Source organism: Chiloscyllium plagiosum, unplaced genomic scaffold (genome assembly GCF_037043375.1).
Source record: "Chiloscyllium plagiosum isolate Xiang-an unplaced genomic scaffold, Cpla_swu_hap1 HiC_scaffold_30, whole genome shotgun sequence".
Lineage (NCBI taxonomy): Eukaryota > Metazoa > Chordata > Chondrichthyes > Orectolobiformes > Hemiscylliidae > Chiloscyllium > Chiloscyllium plagiosum.
In genome coordinates this window covers 30,457,010-30,476,136 of record NW_028270168.1, presented here as the reverse complement: position 1 = coordinate 30,476,136, position 19,127 = coordinate 30,457,010, and the positions used below count along the sequence as shown (strand labels likewise).

General features: G+C 39.2%; 1 protein-coding gene and 1 long non-coding RNA gene across 4 annotated transcripts in view; one reads left to right on the top strand and one right to left on the bottom strand.

Annotated features, from left to right (window-relative positions):
- Positions 1-19,127, bottom strand: part of LOC122563675 (protein argonaute-1) — a 117,906-nt gene that overhangs the window by 18,896 nt on the left and 79,883 nt on the right. The window contains exon 14 of the mRNA XM_043717729.2: positions 9,036-9,126. Within this exon, the coding sequence (XP_043573664.1) occupies positions 9,036-9,126 (91 nt within the window). The remainder of the gene's footprint in view (positions 1-9,035; positions 9,127-19,127) is intronic.
- LOC122563676 (uncharacterized) overlaps positions 1-19,127 on the top strand; it is a 94,108-nt gene that overhangs the window by 31,626 nt on the left and 43,355 nt on the right. The gene's annotated exons all lie outside the window — the stretch shown is intronic.

Sequence of the window (19,127 nt, the reverse complement as noted above, 5' to 3'; positions counted from 1 at the left end):
ATATTTCTGTAATTGCTATGATATCCCAGTCTCATGTTCCTAACCATGCCCTGAGTTCATCTGCCTTCCCTGTTAGGCCCCTTGCATGAAATAAATGCAGTTTAATTCATCAGTCCTACCTTGTTCTCTGCTTTGTTCCTGTCTGCCCTGACTGTTTGACCCGCTTCTTTTCTCAAATTTACCAGTCTCAGATTGATCTCTTTCCTCACTATCTCCTTGGTCCCCATGCCCCCCACCTTACTAGTTTAAATCCTCCTGAGCAGCTCTAGCAAATTTCCCTGCCAGTGTGCGAGTCCCCTTTCAATTTAGGTGCAATACGCCCTTCTTGTACAGGTCACTTCTACCCCAAAAGAGCTTCCAATGATCCAAAGATGTGACTCCTTCTCCCATACACCAGCTCCTTAGCCATGCATTCATCTGCTCTATCTTCCTAATCCTACCCTCACTAGCTCGTAGCACTGAGAGTAATCCAGATATTACTACTCTTGAGAGTCTCCCTTTTAAATTCCTGCCTAACTCTCTAATCTCCCTTCAGAATTCCAACCTTTTCCCTTCCTGTCGTTGGTTCCAATGTGGACAATGACCTTCTGCTGGCCCCTCTCCCCCTTGAGAACATTCTGGACTCTCTCTTGATCCTGGCATGAGGGAAGCAATACACCATTCTGATTTTTCACTAATGGTCACAGAAACATCTGTCTGTACCTCGGACTAGAAAGTTCCCTAACACGATCGATCTCTTGGAACCCAATGTACCCCTCATTGCATCAGAGCCAGTCTCAAAACCAAACGTTTGGCTGTTCGTGGTACGTTCTCCTGAGAATCCATCACCCCCTACAATTTCCAAAACAGCATACTTGTTTGAAATGGAGATAGCCACAGAAGATTTCTGCACAACCTGCCTACCTCTCTTACCTTTCCTGATGTTAAACCCATCTATGGGACTTTATCTGCATCTTTTCTCCCTTCCTATAAATGCCATCCATCATAGCCCCTTGCTCTTATAAGTTCTTCATTGCCTCTAACTGTTGCTCCAACCGTTCCATTCGATCTGATGGCATTCACAATCAATGACATTTAGTGCAGATATAATCCTCAGTAATACGTAGACTCTCCCTAAAATCCCACATCCCACAAGAGCAGCATATCACTCTACTAAGAGCCATTTTTGCTTCTTCCAATCTGCAGACCCAGAAAATAGCACCATCTTATTCCTCTATAAAACACTGCTCCAGACTAACTTAATACTTATGGCTTATATTTTTTAAGTTTAATCAAAAGAAATAGCTCAATAAAACATAAATTCAAGAAACAACCCACTCTACTCACTACTGCAGACTTAGAGCAAGGCTCCAAGGCCATACATGAAACTAATCACTTATCTGTCTCTGTGCTGTGACCTCTCCCAAACAGGTTCCTTCAAGATCAGTTGTGAATTTCACTGTTTGTCACTTTTCCCAGAAGCACTCCGATGTCCAGCATTACATGAATTCAACAGCAAAGGCAGTAACTGCGCAGGTTCACTGCTGAGTCAGTTAGCAGTATGGGTTTCTTTCGCTCTCCTGCACTGACCTCACCTTTGTTCCTCTTCCTTTTAAAAGTGCCACTGTTTTGACTAAGAACAGCTAAACAGGTTAAGCCTTTATTTATAAGAGTTTAGAAGAATGAGGGATTATCTTATTGAAACATATAAGATCTTGAGAGGGCTTGACAGGGTGGATGTTGAGAAGGTGTTTCCACTTTGGTGGGATGGTATTTCAAACTAAGGGAACACTCCTTTAAAATAAGTGTGAAGGAATTTCATAGATTACTGGATGTCTTGAATTCTCTATCCAAGAGAGTTGTTCAAGCTAAATCACCAAGTATATAAAGAGGAGCTGTTATGAAAAAGGCCTGGGGTAGATAAGTCATGCTTTCATAGAATGGTGGGATAGGCTTGAGGGGCCAAATGACCTACCCTTGCTCCTATTTCTTATGTTGATTAGGGTTAAATTTCAAAAGCTTTTGAAGTCTTCACTTTCTCCTTGAATAATTTGGCTAGGTAAAACATGAAAAGAAGGGTAGGTGTGCGAGTGCAGGGGGGACGCTATTCTGCCCATCAATCCTGTTCCGCTTTTAGCATGACCATGGCTGATCCTTGATCACAACACCATGCTTCCACTCACTCCCAATACCATTTGAAACCTTTAGCTTCTCGAAATCTAGGCCTTTCTTAAATATATCCAGTGACTTGGTCAAGAATTCAACATGTTCACCACTCAGTGAAAACAAAACTCATCTCAGTCCAGAACGGAAAACTCATATAGGACTTGAAGTGTCCTCTCTCTTGGGCTTGTGCAGAAGGCTTCATTCTTTTGCCTCTTGTATCCTGTGCTTTTGGAAATTAATATTTACATAATAATAGGATAGAGTCTATTTATTTTCAAGTCTTGATAAGAAAATACAAGCTGACAGCAAATAAAATCTACAGTTTGTTAGAGAACATCTGTAAAATGGTTTTCTTTAAATAAAGTCACAGTTCCACCAATGGAAAGAGTGACATCATTTTGTATTAGTCTATGAGTCAGCTGGCAGTTGTTGTTACCAGGCAACAAGTTCTGTTAGCGAGTTAACTGGTGACTCACAAAGGTACTGCTGTGAAAGAAAATGTGTACAGTCAGAAAGCATGGTACAATGTGTAAGACCTGAACGTACCAGATATTCTGAAGCACAATGTGTTCATAAAGATAAGCCATCTCTGGTTCCTTCTCAATATATTTCTCAGGGAAAAGCTCAAATTATCAAATGTTCCAAACACACAAAGCTCCCATCTCTTCATTATTTTAGATTGAGCCATGACACAAATCTGACAATTAAAAACAAAAAAGGATGAATTGTTTCCATACATCAGGAAATGTAGATGCTGTGCATTCTGGCACACAATATTCCAAATTCAGAATTTGGAAATGTGCTGAAGGAAAGCATTCATACTGCAGTCAGGACTCATTATAGACAGGGATTGGATTATCTCATTAACTCAGCATCTAACAGGCCACATTATGTCTATAGATTAAGCTTGGAACAAGCTAACTCTAAATCTATGCAGACTGGAAATTGAATTCAATGGTTATCTAAATATAGTTTCTCTCAAATGGAATCACGTGTCTGTTGACCAGGAAAGTTTGCTGTAAGCTGAACACAGCAATCCAACATTCTGTTCCACTGAGTCACAGATTAACGATCTGTGGGTGACAAATTCTGAATGTCATCCAAACCAATGGTACACAAAAACTGTAAAATAGAGGCTTCTACACACAAGAAACTAGACATCAGGCTGTTCTGGACTATTGCCTGCTGGCTAATTTAGGAATTACAAGAGCAATGTCATGGAAACAGAAGGGCTGACTTATGCTCATAGGTAGAGATAGAGACAAGAGAGTCCCAAGTTTAAATTTCCAGCAAAAATGGAACACCACTGTCAACTATGCTTTTTGGGTTCATTTTTGTTTTGCAGAGTAAATCTGAATCTCTATAGCTGTCAATTTCAATGAGTGCAGAGAAAAAGACGAGAATTGTTCTACACTGTTTTGTACTTCTGTCTGATTTTACAAGAAAATAAATTCCTCTAAACTCAAAAACAAGACTGCAATCATTGACTAGCCCCCAAGATTTCTCGAAAAGAGAATTAATTTACCAAATCATTAATGCAGTATAAATTCAAAAGAGACAAAAAGTGTATAGCATCAGGAGAGTTTGACAATGGACGAAAACCTGAAATCCATTCATGTTTTTGCCATTCTATACTGTGTAGAGTTCATAAACTAACTTCTAACTTAGAATGGCATCCCATAAATTAATCAATCCTTAGGTATTTCCACTCTATGGCATGAATTGTAAGGGAGCTAGCTAATCTGCAAGTTTGCTCTGCACATATGGCATGTATTTACTTGTTGCACTATCTTGCACATCAAGCAGTGCATCTGATTCATAAGCAAAGCCTTTATTGGATTTGGGGCTTGGATTATCTTTCCACAAGAAGGTTCAAGGTTATTGTTTCCTGATTTCAGAAAATGTGTCATTTGTAAACTTTCCAAAATCAGATTTCCTACTGGCTCTCCTGTTATTTTGCATCAAATGTCTGACTTCAAAATGAAACAAAATGTCAAGATGCAAGTGCACAATTGTTAGTCACAGTTTAAGGTGGTTCTAATCCTGAACTTTACTTGATGAATCAATGAGTTTAAGTAGGTCTGCTTTATTTCACCGAACATTGGTCCCAGTACATATGATAATAAAGCAGTGATGCAATCAACATAAACCAACTGGATGTTGAGCTCCGCAGCCAAAACTAAAGCTGAAGAAGGCATGATCAAACTTTATAGACTGATCAGACTGATGTTGCTAATTCAGTCTCAGAGTAACGAGACTGTCAAGTGAGCCAGCATTAGATTGGGGATGCTTGAAACAGCATGAGAAAGCAATGGAGAGTTCAGGTTCAGTTCAAGATTGAGGCAGCTTCAAACAGCACTAGCAATCTTCACATTTGGGACACATAAGTAGTGTGACATCACTGGGAAACCACCTCAAGGAGACCAGGAGTTGAACATGAGGGGTTAGCTTAAAATAATTTAAGACTGACATTGCAGGGAAAACATAAGGTCATCAAGTGGGACCAAGAGCTTAATGGCGACACTGCAGTACTTAAAGTAAAAATTGGTCCTCAGTTTAGATTAAAATTGTTTTACGTATACAGAATGTGGTAAAGTATATATTGAACATTCTTTAAATCACAGGAGGAAATGGAAAATGAGTAATTTAAGCACAAGGTGGCTCGGTCAGGTGGAATGCTCCTCCAATGCATTGTGGAAAGTCAGGGACACTTCATGTCCAGGGTGACCATGTGTACTGCTTCTACTGGAAATCTGTGTTTTGTATCTGGAACAGGAGCTGTTGTCAAGTGCAACTTCTGCAATGCTGAGATCTGTGATTAGCATGTACAGTGAGGTGGTCACACCTCAGGTAGAGTGTGCACAAACTGAAAGGGAATAGGTGACTGCCAGAATAAAACCGCCAGCAGCTAATGCAGGAATCCCCTGGAGTCATCTCTCTTAACAGATTTTGCATTTTAGATGCTAGGAAAGTGCAGCAAGATTGGCTCAGGGGCAGGGGGAGAAAAAATAGGTGGAAGAGCAAAAGTGATAAAAGATTCTATCGTGCTGGGAATCTGAAACTCACTGCCTGTAAGAGTAGTAGAGGCAGAAACCTTCATGACATAATATTTAGATGTACACTGTGATAACAAAACATTGGAACAAACAGAAAGTGGGGTTAGAGTTAGTTGGATGGTTGTTTGACTAGTGCAGATTTGATGAGCTGAAGGGCCTTTTTCAATGCTGTAGGCCTCCTTGGCTCTGCTGTGGAGGCAAAATAATTGAATATGTTTAAGAAGCAAATAGATTTTTAGAAGCTAAAGTTGCCAAGGGATTTAGTGAAAAAGTAGAAGTATGGTGAGATGGAGAAGCGGGCATGATAACAGTAAATTTCAGAGTTAGTTTGATGGGCTGAATGGTCTAATCATGCTCGTATTTTCTATGTTTAAGACCATGCAGCGTGCAGATCCGTGCATTGACTGAGTGGAAGAGAGCTGTAATGCTGACCCTTGGCACCAATTGTTATTGCAGAGTTATGACAGGAAATCACGTGAAAAAGTCCACCTAGCATATTACTTTCAGCTAAAATGTCTAGATTAAGTCAAGAGGATGAGGCCAGATATTATTAGAAAAATTTATGAAATGGTAGCATAAGTTTTTCTATGTTGCATAATCAACTCTTGGCGTAGACCTTTGGGTAGAGATAAATAGGGAAATTCCTGGAATCATTCTAGAAATAAAACAATGCTGTTGTAAGGGAATGTTGGCAAGCTCTGGATGGATTAACTTAGATAGGTCAAATGGCCTCCCTCATCCTTGAGCTTGTGAGAGAAAGAACAAAAATACGAATTAAGCCGCCTCATTCCAATGTTACATAACAATTTCTACTGGAAATCAGTCATAGATGAATGTTGATGGCTGGGCAGAAAGACAGCTTTGGTGTTAATTGTGATTCTACCAATGACAGGTTGCCTGTCAGTACTCCCTTTCTAAGATCACATTCAGATGACGCATCACAGCCCTTCAATAATTGCAAAACTGCACTCTAATACAGAGCCAATACCATTAAAAGAGGAAGGAAGGTGAAAATATTGTGAAAAAAGTTTGTTAGAAAAGTAATTTGACTTCAAGGTTTGGAAATATAATCATAGGTCATAGTCAGTCATTCCCGATGCGTCCTCCTGGTAAAGCTGCAGCAGCCACACAAAAACCTGGTAGTCTTTTTCTCCTGTTGCAGATGTAATTAAGGGGCTTTAATAAAGTTTATTTTTGGATTTATTTCATTTAGTGTAGCCACCAGTAGGCTTTTTTTAAACATTATTTTTAGTGCTGATAATGTAGGAACGCAGCTTCACTTCATTCTGTAACCAAATACAGCTTCTGTATCCTGACATCACTGTATACATAATGAGGCTCTACAAAAAAAAAGGACTATACTGATACCTTTTATGACTTTGCAAAATTCTAATTCCAAAAGGGGGCCAACATTGACACAGATGAACATTACCCAACTGTGACCCAGACTAAAGAAAGGCTAAATTAGCAATTAAATAATCAAGATTAGAAGAGAAAAATTAGCTCTACATGTGCCACTATGTTAACATTTGGTTAAGTATGTTTTAAAATAAAATCCTCATTTGTGCTGCAGTGAATGAAGATTCATTACTAAATAGCCTGTTGAAATGGTGTTCTGAAAGGGAAGCATGTAGCAGCCACTTTAATCACTTTGACAAATTTGACCGTGGAGACATTATTGTTAACAATCATGAACTCATTCACTTCAAACATTTCAGAGAAAGAACAGATTCAAACTATTGCTTTTTCTTATTGATTCAGCTCCTTCTTGTCACTTGAAATAATTAATTGTTGCTGACACTGCACATTTGAAAGGATAAGAGAATTAAAACTAACGCGGACCAGGGAACCATTTGGTTTTAATTTTTAAACATATCTTTGTGCAACATTTACAAATAGAAAGATAACTGTGTAGTCTGGTTGGAGATAAGGTCAAACAGAAAAGCAATTAGAAATTTGAGCTAAAAGGATAGTTATTGAATAATCCCTGTGGAAGAAAGGAGTGTGTGCGTATGTGCACGCGCATGGGGGGTCGGTGTTTGTAGTTGAAGGATTCAAAGGGGGCTTGGCAGTGATGCTTAGGTGGTTGAATTGCCAATCAGGGATTGTCATTAAAGTTCACACACCAATAAATTGTAGGGTACTTTCAGAGTTACTGGGACTGACTTCAATGTCCTCCAGAGACAAGGCATTAGAAAATTGATATGAGAAAAAAATAATTTTAGCAAGCAAATTTCAGTGGACCTACTTGATGCTACACACTGGAATAATAAGCAGAATCACACTAATAGTTGTTCTGGCAATCCAATAAACCTCTCTAATCCAGAAAGGTAACAATTTAAACAATTCAGTCTTACTGTTGTGTGTAAATTATTTTTAGAAATTTTAATGGCAAGCTTAGTATTTTTAAATAGCCTTCATTTTTTTTTTACATTTGTAATTAAATCTTCCCCTTTTTATTTCTAAACTAGGACAAATTCTCTTTCTCAGTCATTCCTGTTTCTTTCTTAATCCTTAAATCTCATTGATAACAGTTGATCACAGATTCCAAATGTCTTGTTGGGTTACTCTTATCAGCTCACACACCCAGCAAATTACTACACAAAAGCATTTTTGAGCCGATGGTGCAGAAAAAATGTGTACCAAATAGTGCACTTTATAAGATGGACCACCTGCAATAAGATAATGTTTCAATATGATTATATTTAACTGTTCCTGTGAAGCACCAAAGCATGATAAATAAATCAACACTTCTTCCTAACATAACTAAACTTGGACAACCTCCAGACTCTTTGTATTCACTGGAATTCCATCATTAGTCCAAAGATATTGATTACAAACTCAGAGAAAAATTTCATCCAGGAAGGCAAGTAGTCTTGGGGGCTTAAAGCATGTTTAATAATTGTTCTAATTTTTTCTATGTATCTTATCCTGTTATGAAAACATTTTAAAATGCTTCTCATTAAATTACTTTTAAAATAGTAATTGTTATTATATTGGAACATGATGTTACTATACTGTCAGAATTTGCAGCTGCTGATGCCAACCATTTATGGATTGAGAGAGTAAAGTTACCACATGGATCAAAATAATTGATTTTGTTCTTTGACAAAGTACCCTGTATTTTTAACATCCAGTTAAACTGGTAGGAAGATAACTCTGTTATTTTCTCGACAGGATTACTGTTTGCAAACAAAATATCAGCATAAGTTTCTGATTAATGTGGGTATGTCAAGTATTACATAATGAATACACAGGAAACTGTGCTAAAAACCTATACAGACCACTGGACACAGATCGCTTTGTTATACATTCAAAATATTAAAATAATTTAAACTCTTAAGTTACTCACTGAAACTGACAAGCTCATTTTAATCTACAGAGTTCCTCAGCCAAACAACAATTTAGCTCAGCAACCTCAAGTGAAACTCAACTTAGGAAGGAGCACAAAATACATAGGCAGCAAATTGTTTGGCTATTACAACACGTATGTAACAGGTGGTTGAGTTGTTCACACTATTTCATTCTGCAGAATTTGAATTTCACTTTTTCAGTATTTACTCATAGTAGTTATATCTTTTTGGTTCTTATTGGGATAGGCCATTTAAACAGTCAAATATAGTAGTGGAATATAATGGTGAACACGTTATAATTACTCCAATCATAATAAACCAGACCATTTAATTAGCCATAAACATGTGAACACTAAGATCACACAGAAGCACACAGCCCAGGGCTTATACAAGTTTTCTTTCCCCAGCACATAAAAGTCCAATTATGTTTCACTGACAATTATTACAGTACATAATTTGACATCCTAAAGTACAAACTTACTGCTGTTATAGAGGGTTTCTTGCCATCTCCAGCTGGTGGGTGTGTGACATCTGCGCCCAAGAAGATCACAGGCTGCTGGAACACAGCTGAACTGGAAGGAAACAGGTGGAAATCCTTTTCTAAACTTTACTTACATAAAGTGAATAAACTATTGAAAGCACTGAATGGCACTACATCATTAACACAACATCAAATTAAGCTTTTTTTGTTGAACAATTTATCTTTTTTACAGGTTTTTCTTAAACTCCAGGAGCAGGGAACATGATACATTTCCAAACTGGAGGAGAAAGTGAGGTCTGCAGATGCTGGAGATCAGAGCTGGAAATGTGTTGCTGGAAAAGCGCAGCAGGTCAGGCAGCATCCAGGGAACAGGAGAATCGACGTTTCGGGCATAAGCCCTTCAAGGGCTTATGCCCGAAACGTCGATTCTCCTGTTCCCTGGATGCTGCCTGACCTGCTGCGCTTTTCCAGCAACACATTTCCAGCATATTTCCAAACTGCACAAGTTATGTTAATTATTCAATATGACCACTTTAGTTTCCAACTACAGGAGGACTAAATGATTCAGTAACTATTTCAAATCATAGAGGTCATAGTCATAGAGATGTACAGCATGGAAACAGACCCTTCGGTCCAACCTGTCCATGCCGACCAGATATCCCAACCCAATTTAGTCCCACCTGCCAGCACCTGGCCCATATCACCCCAAACCCTTCCTATTCATATACCCATCCAAATGCCTCTTAAATGTTTAAGAGACTTATCTCCAAAAAACATATAATCAAGAAAGAACCCACTGTACTCACTAATACAGCCTCTCTCTTGGACAGACTTAAAACAACAATTAACTTATCTGATTCTGTGCTGTGAACTTCGCCCAACAGCTCCTCCAAGATTAGTTGTGAATTTCACAGTTTGTTAATTTTCCCAGATGCACTCCGATGTCCAGCGATACACGAATTCAAACAGCAAAGACGGTAACTATGCAGGTTCTCTCTCTCTCTCTCCTGCATTGTCCTTACCATGTGCTTCCTTTGTCTGCTCTTTTCCCTTTTAAAACTGCTGTTGTTTTGACTTTTTTTCCCCAAAGTTCCAAAACAATGCAACAGCATATAAAACAGTAATTGCTGCTCCTGGAATTTGAGGAAATCACCTCCAACACCTAAAATACCTCAAAAAAAGGAGCAGCTCTTACAGCCAGAGATTTTTCCTGTCCTCCATCTTGGATTACCCAGAATCCAGTCATGTGAAAGGCTTCAATTTGACATACTCTGCCAAAGTGTCATCTAGCATTTTTTTTACATAAAATCAAAACTCTTGCTGTTGACAGTTGAAACAGGTATGAACTTCTGGTTTTGGTTTTCCTTTCAAGACTTCATCATTACCCAACAGTATATTTACTACTGGAGATAATCCTTCAGAGTAAACATTGTGGAATGAGTTTTTGTTGGCCTCAATAAATACATGCAAGTATCTCCATTACTATTTCTAGTTTGTGTAGAATGTCTCATCATTACCCTGTTGAACAAAACCAAGTTCACAATGCAAGAACAATTGCCGTTGTTTGCTATTGCTGTATTGGCCCAACTAAGCACATAGAATTGAAGAATTCAGCAATATAAATGGAACGCAAAACAAAAAGTAATTGTGCGATCAATTTATTTTCATCCAAAATCCCAGAATTTGCTGATCTATTGTTGAAAAATAACCTGTAGTTAAGCATATAAATGGGAAGTCCTCTTGTACAGTTTGCAGTTATGGATTTAAAATGTAAATCTGATTTCATTTGTAAATGTGGCCATAACTTTCTAGGGCAAAGCAACTTGTATCCTCTGCAGCCAGACTTTACTGTTTGGGGGTAGGTTATTTTTTCTGACACCATCAGATGCTTTACATTTTTAAAATTTTATACAAGTTTCATACAGTTCAATTTTGGACCAAACAGAATATGGAAAGGGCTATTCCTCTGCAATAAAGCACCAATCTATTGGTTTTGATTTGGAATAGGTTGAGGAAGAAAGCAGTAACTGAACGTGAGAAACGATTCTCCAGTAGAGAAAAAGGAAACACTGGAGAGTAAGCCGGACTTTAAGCACCTTTTGCTAGCAATTTGAGTCGCATTTGAAAATTTGCAGAAATAGTACATGGCATAGATCACTGAAGATTTAGGTAAAAGAGTAAAATGCTATAGTATTGAGGCTTTTGTTGAATTGCCATAATGCAATTCAATAGTTAGCTGATTTATTGAATAGATCAAATTCATTTTTAATTTATGTGCTTCTCAGATGTTTACCTGTGTTTCCTAGATCAAATTCTAGGACTTCACCCATCTTTCTATAATTCTTTTCATATTGGCTATCATCCTTTTCCATAAGAAGCTGATCTTTTCTTGAAAACAGCCCCTTCTTAAACCTTCTACTCTTCTTCAAATTCTTTGCTATTGTCCCCAAAATCATTGACCCTCCTTCCATATCTCCATTACCGAATCTCTCCAAACACACTTCTGTACCTCTCATAGCACTGAAAATATTCTAATTAAAGTCACAAATCACACTTTCCGCAACTGTGATTGGAGTACACTATCATACCTAGGATCTCAACCCAACAATTTTGAACATGCTTGACCAAACTACCCTTGACCACTGCATCTCCATTTCCCAGCTTTGCCTGGTTTCACTCTCATGTATTCAGTTATAGCCATAAGTGGTTTATTTTCCCAATTTAAAGCAAATATGTTTGGAGTCCCCAAATGATCTATTGTTAGCTCCTCCAATTCCTCATGCTGCCTCTCAGCAACATGAAAATAAACATCAAATTTCACAGATTTGCCCTTCCTTGATTAACCTCAATTTGAGGATTAATAATCCTGTTTGTGACGTCTTCTTTTTAGCTTTGAGCTGAATTAAGGACCGGTTGTCTTGTTCATCAAAAAACAAACATTTATTTCCATTTCTAAAATATTGCGAAACTTCCTGCCTCAGATTGTCTGCATCTGGCCCCATCATCCATGTTTGTGCTGTCCCGGGACTAAACAATCCCAATGCTTTCTTGATAGCATGCCAATTTATAGCCTCCATAAACTTCAACGCACTTCAAGCTCTCTGTATTCCTCCATCTCTTTCCTCTTTATCACCCAATTCCTTTGCCCTAACATTGACAATCTATACCTTTCGTTAGGAAGATCAGAATTCGTTCTCAGTAAACCTGTTCTGCATCTTAAGGCCCTTACTTATAAGCTTTAAGGTTTTAGTCACTTTTCCTAATATCTCCTTTGGCTTGATGTCAATTGTTGTCCGATTATTCTTTTGTTAAACACATTAGGATGTTTTCTACATGAAATGTACTCTATAATTTGCACTCATGTTTTACCAGAATCTTTATACATTACATAGCTGCACTATAACTTTTTAAGAAGTGTATTTTCCCCTATTCGTCGGCAGGTGGGTATTGTTAGCAAGGCCAGCATTTTATCCATTTCTAATTGGCTTTGAGAGGATTCTACTGTGTTGAGTCTGGACTGCATGTTAGCCATATCCCATAAGGATTGCAGATTCCTTCCCTAAAGAGGGCAAGTGAACCAGTTGGGTTTTTACAACAATCCAATGGTTTTATGATGACCATTACACAATCATAGAGATTTAAACAGAGCGGCGAGGAGAGAGGGCGGAGAGAAGCGAGGGCTGCCGGGTAAGTCAGTTTTTCCCACTTAAAAAGAGACGTGCCTCGAGAGTCAGGTCTCCATTTTGAATACAGCGGCGAGGAGAGAGGGCGGAGAGAAAGGAGGGCTGCTGGGATGTTTTTAAGTGGATGAGATCTAAATCAGAGATCCTACACATAGGGCCTCCCTCCCACCCACCACCCAGTCAGTGAGTGCAGCTTAACACATGGCTGTGAGGCTGGTGCAGGAAGGAGGGTTTCAGATACTTAGACCATTGGGATGCCTTCTGGGGAAGGTGGGACCTGTACAAAAAGGACGGGTTGCACCTGAACTGGAGGGGCACAAATGTCCTGGGTAGGAGATTTGTTTGTGAGGTTTGGGAGGGTTTAAACTAGTTTGGCAAGTGGGTGGGAACCGGAGCTACATATCTGAGAGGGGGGTAGTTGTGGATGGGGCAGCAACAGGAGGTAGTGAATCCATCGAGAAGGTTTTTCATGTGATGAAACAAAGGGATCGGTTAAAACATGTCTACTTTAACGCAAGGAGTGTTAGAAATAAGAGTGATGAACTTACAGCATGGATCAGTACTTGGGACTATGATGTTGTGGCGAGAATAGAGACTTAGGTTTCACAGGGGCAGGAATGGTTGCTAGATGTTCCAGGGTTTAGAATGTTTAAAAAGTACAAGGGGTGTGGAAAAAGAGGAGGGGGTGTAGCATTGCTAATCAGAAAGTGCATCCCAGCTACAGAAATGAAGGTTGTTGAGGTAGGTTTGTCTACTGAGTCAATATGGGTGGAAGTTAGGAACACCAAGGGAGCAGCCACCTCATTGGGGGTTTTCTACAAATCCCTAATAATAGCAGTAGGGAGATTGAAGAACTCATAGGCCAGCTGATTTTGGAAAAATGCAGATGTAGCAGGGTTGTTGTTATGGGTGACTTCAACTTTCCCAATATTGATTGGAAACTCCTTAGCGCAAATAGTTTGGATGGAGCCGTTTTTGTTAGGTGTGTTCAGGAGGGTTTCCTTACTGAGTATGTGAACAAGCCGATGAGGGGACAGGCCATTTTGGATTTGGTGTTCCGCAATGAGCCAGGACAGGAGTCAGATCTCGCAGTGGGAGAACACTTTGGTGACAGTGACCACAACTGCTTCACATTTACCACAGCCTTGGAGGGGGAAAGGAGCAGTTACCAAGGGATGATATTTAATTGGGGAAAAGGAAATTATGATGCTATCAGACAGGAGTTGGGAAGTACAGATTGGGAGCAATTGTTCCACAGAAAGGGCAGAACAGACATGTTGGAGACTGTTTAAGGAGCAATTGTTGCGAGTGATGCACAAATTGGTTCCTCTGAGCCAGGCAGGAAGGGGTAAGATTAAGGAACCTTGGATGACAAGAACAGAGGAGCTTTTCATCAAAAGGAAGGAGGCAGCTTATGTAAGGTGGAGGAAGCACGGATCTAGCACAGCTTTCGAGGATTACAGGCTTACTGGAAAGGAGCTCAGAAATGGACTGAGGAGAGCCAGGAGGGGACACGAAAAAGGCTTGGCAGGATGGATTAGGGAGAACCCAAAGGCATTTTACTCATGCGTGAGGAGTAAGAGAATGATCAGAGAGAAGGTAGGGCCGGTCAGGGATAGCATAGGGAACTTGTGCGTGGAGTCTGAGCAGATAGGGAAAGCCCTAAATGATTTTTTTGCTTTGGTTTTCACTAAGGAAAGGGACCACGTTGTGAATGAGAACTTTGAGGAGCTGGGAAACAGGCTTGAACAGATCAAGATTGACAAAGTTGATGTGCTAGAAATTTTGGCAAACATTAAGATTGATAAGTCCCCAGGGCCAGATCAGATTTATCCTAGGTTGCTCCAGGAAGCGAGAAAGGAGGTTGCTAAGCCACTGGCGAAGATCTTTGCTTCCTCACTCTCCAAGGGAATCATACCGGAGGATTGGAGGGAGGCGAATGTTGTTCTTCTTTTCAAGAACGGGAATATGGAAATCCCTGGCAATTACAGACCAGTCAATCTTACGTCTGTGGTCAGCAAGGTTTTGGAAAGAATTCTGAGGGATAGGATTTATGACTATTTGGAAAAGCATAGAGTGATAAAGGCAGTCAGCATGGCTTTGTGAGGGGCAGGTCATGCCTCACAAATCTTGTTGAGTTCTTTGAGGAGGTGACGAAACAGGTTGACGAAGGTCGAGTAGTGGATGTGGTATATATGGACTTCACCAAGGCATTTGATAAGGTTCCCCGTGGTAGGCTCATTTATAAAGTCAGGAGGTATGGGATGCAGGGAGATTTGGCTGTCTGGATTCAGAATTGGTTGACTGAAAGAAGGCAGAGAATGGAAGATGGAAAGTATTCTGCCTGGAGGTCAGTAGTGAGTGGGGTCCCGCAGGGCTTTGTTCTTGGGCCTCTGCTCTTTGTAGTTTTTATAAATGACTTGGATGAGAAGGTTGAGGGGTGGGTTAGTAAATTTGCCAATGACACAAAGGTTGGAAGTGCCGTTGATAGTATCGAGGGCTTATTGCAGGTTGCAGCGCGAAATAGACAGGATGCAGAGCTGGGCTGAGAAATGGCAGATGGAGTTCAACCTGGATAAGTGCGAAGTGATGCATTTTGGAAGGTCGAACTTGAATGCTGAATATAGAATTAAAGACAGGATTCTTGGCAGTGTGGAGGAACAGAGAGGTCTTGGTGTTCAAGTGCATAGATCCCTCAAAGTTGCCACCCAAATGGATAGGGTTGTTAAGAAAGCATATGGGGTGTTTTGGCTTTCATTAACAGGGGGATTGAGTTTATGAGCTGCGAGGTTTTGCCACAGCTCTACAAGACCCTGGTGAGACCACACTTGGAATATTGTGTCCAGTTCTGGTCGCCCTATTATAGGAAAGATACAGAGGCTTTGGAGAGGGTGCAAAGAAGGTTACCAGGATGCTGCCTGGACTGGAGGGCTTGTCTTACAAAGACTGGGTTGACTAAGCCCGGACTTTTCTCTCTGGAGAGAAGGAGGAAAAGGTGACCCAACTTGATTGAGGTATGCAAGGTAATGAGAGGCATGGATAGAGTCAATAGCCTGACTTTTCCCTAGGGCAGAATTGACTGGCATGAGGGGTCATCGTTTTAAGATATTAGGATGAAAGTATAGAGGAGACATCAGAGTAGGTTCTTTACAGAGTTGCGAATGCATGGAATGCATTGCTAGTGGTGGTGGTGGAAACAGTCATTAGGGACATTTAAGCGACTGATGGACATGCACATGGATAGCAGTGAATGGAGGGGTGCGTAGGTTACGTTATTTTATTTTAGATTAGGAATAATCCTTGGGACAACATCGTGGGCTGAAGGGTCTTTTCTGTGCTGTACTTTTCTATGTTCTAGGTGTAATCATTGAAACAGACCCTTCGGTCCAACTTGTCCATGCCGACCATATATCTTAACCTAATCTAATCCCATTTGCCAGCACCTGGCCCATATCCCTCTAAATCCTTCCTATTCATGCACTCATCCAGATTCCTTTTAAATGTTGCAATTTTACCAGGCTCCACCACTTCCTTTGGCAGCTCATTCCATAGACGCACCACCCTCTGCGTGAAAGAGTTGCCCCTTACGTCCCATTTTATCTTGCCCCTCTCACCCTAAAGCCCTCTAGTTCTGGAATCCCCCACCCCAGGGAAAAGACTTTGTCAATTTATCCTATCCATGCCCCTCATGATTTTATAAACCTCTATAAGGACACCCCTGAGTCTCCGAAGCTCCAGGGAAAACAGCCCCAGCCTATTCAGCCTCTCCCTGAAGCTCAAATCCTCCTACATCTAACTGTAAAAATTTTAATTTCCTAGCTGACATGGTAATATTTCAACTCATATTTCCAAATCTTTGGTCCAAGCATCTGGATTACTAGTCCAGTAACATAACCACAATGCCACTTTACCCTGGTTTAATGTGACAAATTATCAACAGTTCTTGTATAAAGTTGAACTGGCTACTTAAATATCCATAGGATACTGGATTTAAATAACTAAATACTGGATAATAGTCAATAGTTTAAAAAGCTAAATAAATGATTGCACTAAATAACTTTCATTTCTGTTAATATTTCTTCTCCAGTTCGGTTCAATGATGAAATTATTGGTTCAACAGACTAACTTCTAATAAGAACACCTCTGATGCTATTGGTGGGTGTGATTTGTTTTTAAAGCAAAAGTGCATTTGCGTTTACTTCAGGTGAATTTTATAAGCTTTTCATTAATACTGGTTGTGTGAAACTATTATAGAAACATAGGACATCTTAGTTCTAATTTTTCTTACTCGTATTATAAGTCCCAAATGAGCAAGCTCACAGATCTAGTGATCATGTGACTTTTCAGCTGTTATTATTATTAACTCAATCTCATTGGCCATTAATAATTGTGATTAATCTGTTGGTATAATAGAAATTCATGGGTTTGTGAATATGTGACTAACACAATTATTTCATTTTCTACTGAAAAGGCTCTGGATTGGAATCAGTATCGTGGGATCAGATGGGGGTTTGTTCGCAAGGCTGTTATAATAGACAAATATATTTATTATATGCATTCCTTTACCAGACATCGCTATTAATTTTGTAGTGAATCTATTTTGAATTTCATACTTGCATATGCATCACATTGAAAACCACTCTGATAACTTCCCTTAGTGAAATTTCCTGTTCTAGAAGTATACATTTTGTAATTATCTGTGGTTCTCGAAAGACTTTTAGTATCAAATTTGTCATGCTCTGCTCATCACATTCAACAATTTTACTGACATGTATTCAACATTTTCCTGAAAATTGCAGTCAGGGTCTAGTTTAAAGAAAAAGACAAACACTAGATGCTGGAAATGTAAAATAAATCAGAAAATTACGGAAATATTCATCAGGTTGATGTTCGAAGATCATTCTGATGAAGGGACAATATCAACATGAAATTTTCACTGCTTTTCTCCACAGATGCTGTCTAAATATTTCTAACACCCAATTTTAAAACTCTTTTCAGCATTTGCCTTATCTTGCTCTCCAATGCTATTCTGGATCTACAGATACATTCCTATCCTCATCCCATTGTAAATTGATGCATCTATTAAAATAATACTATTCCACCAGAAAAAAAAATACATTTTGATTCCACCCCTATTGTCCCTTTAGTATCAATGTTGAGCCCATATGAATTTATCCCTACTCGAAGATTAAAAATCAATATGGTGGGACAATAGGACACAATCTTCCACAGTCTCTAAGTAGGAAATATACCTTGACTTTTGATTTCTAAGATAATTACTTTTACTTCCTCCACACCTCCAGTCATAGAGACGTGCAGCACAAACAGACCCTTCAGTCCACCTCGTCTGCTGCTCCCACTATGCACCGGGAATGCTGTCATTCTTGTTCACTTTCCCAGTTTCTTTAATCTTTTGACGTAATTTGCACCATCCCCTTGTAACCACATTTAATCACCTTTTCGTCAGTCGTTCTGACTCTCACTATTCTTAGAATACTTCAGCCCTAAACTTCAGTTGCTTTTAAGTACACTACACAATTCTCCCAAATAGTCTGAGAAACCTCCAAGTCTAATGTTTAGTTACAGTAAACCACTCTGCTCACTCAGACTGCTAAAATGTTTAGTACTGAGCTTTAAAAAATTAAGACCTAATTGTTTTCCCCAGCTGGAATTTTTCATTTCAAAGTAATTTGAAAGACCCCAGGTGGGGAAGACAAAGAGAATATCAATTAGTGTCATTAAATCCTCCATTTCTCTGTGAGCAATGCCACGTGGCATTCTGTAATTGGATACAACAATATAAATTAACATTTTCTTCAAAAAGCCCTCTAATTTGTATTCCATTATGGCTTTGGCAGCGCATTTTATTGAGGCCCAAAATAAATCAGTTTAAATTAATATGTGACATCCTCAACAATTACTAAAAACAATTAGCAGCAGTTCCTGACATCAATCACAAATGAAGTTTTTCAGTCACATTGTTTCAGCAGACCAAAACCACAAAGCAGCCGCAATCACGCGGTTACCAGGAACCAATAAGCAATTGTTGCGTAAAAGAGAATTTTGCTTAATCTCCATTGCCATCTGCCACTTTTTCATAGAATTCTTAATTAAGTAGGCTAGTCAATCCATAAGCACAGTTAGTGACAGTACCAAAAAAAACCCATGAAAGAAAACATTAGATGTAAAACGTGGTCCAACAAGATTCAAGTGTACAATCACCAAGATTTTAAAGTTCATTGTTTTAGCAGTATACCCATTTTAATTTTAAAAGAATATATGTAGAAAACAGAATAAAACATATATTTTTGTCCAAAGGAAGTGATATTTAATGCTGCGAAAACAAGTTATATACTACAGGGTATATGCTTCATTAAGGGAATAAACTCTCCTATGAGAATGTATGATT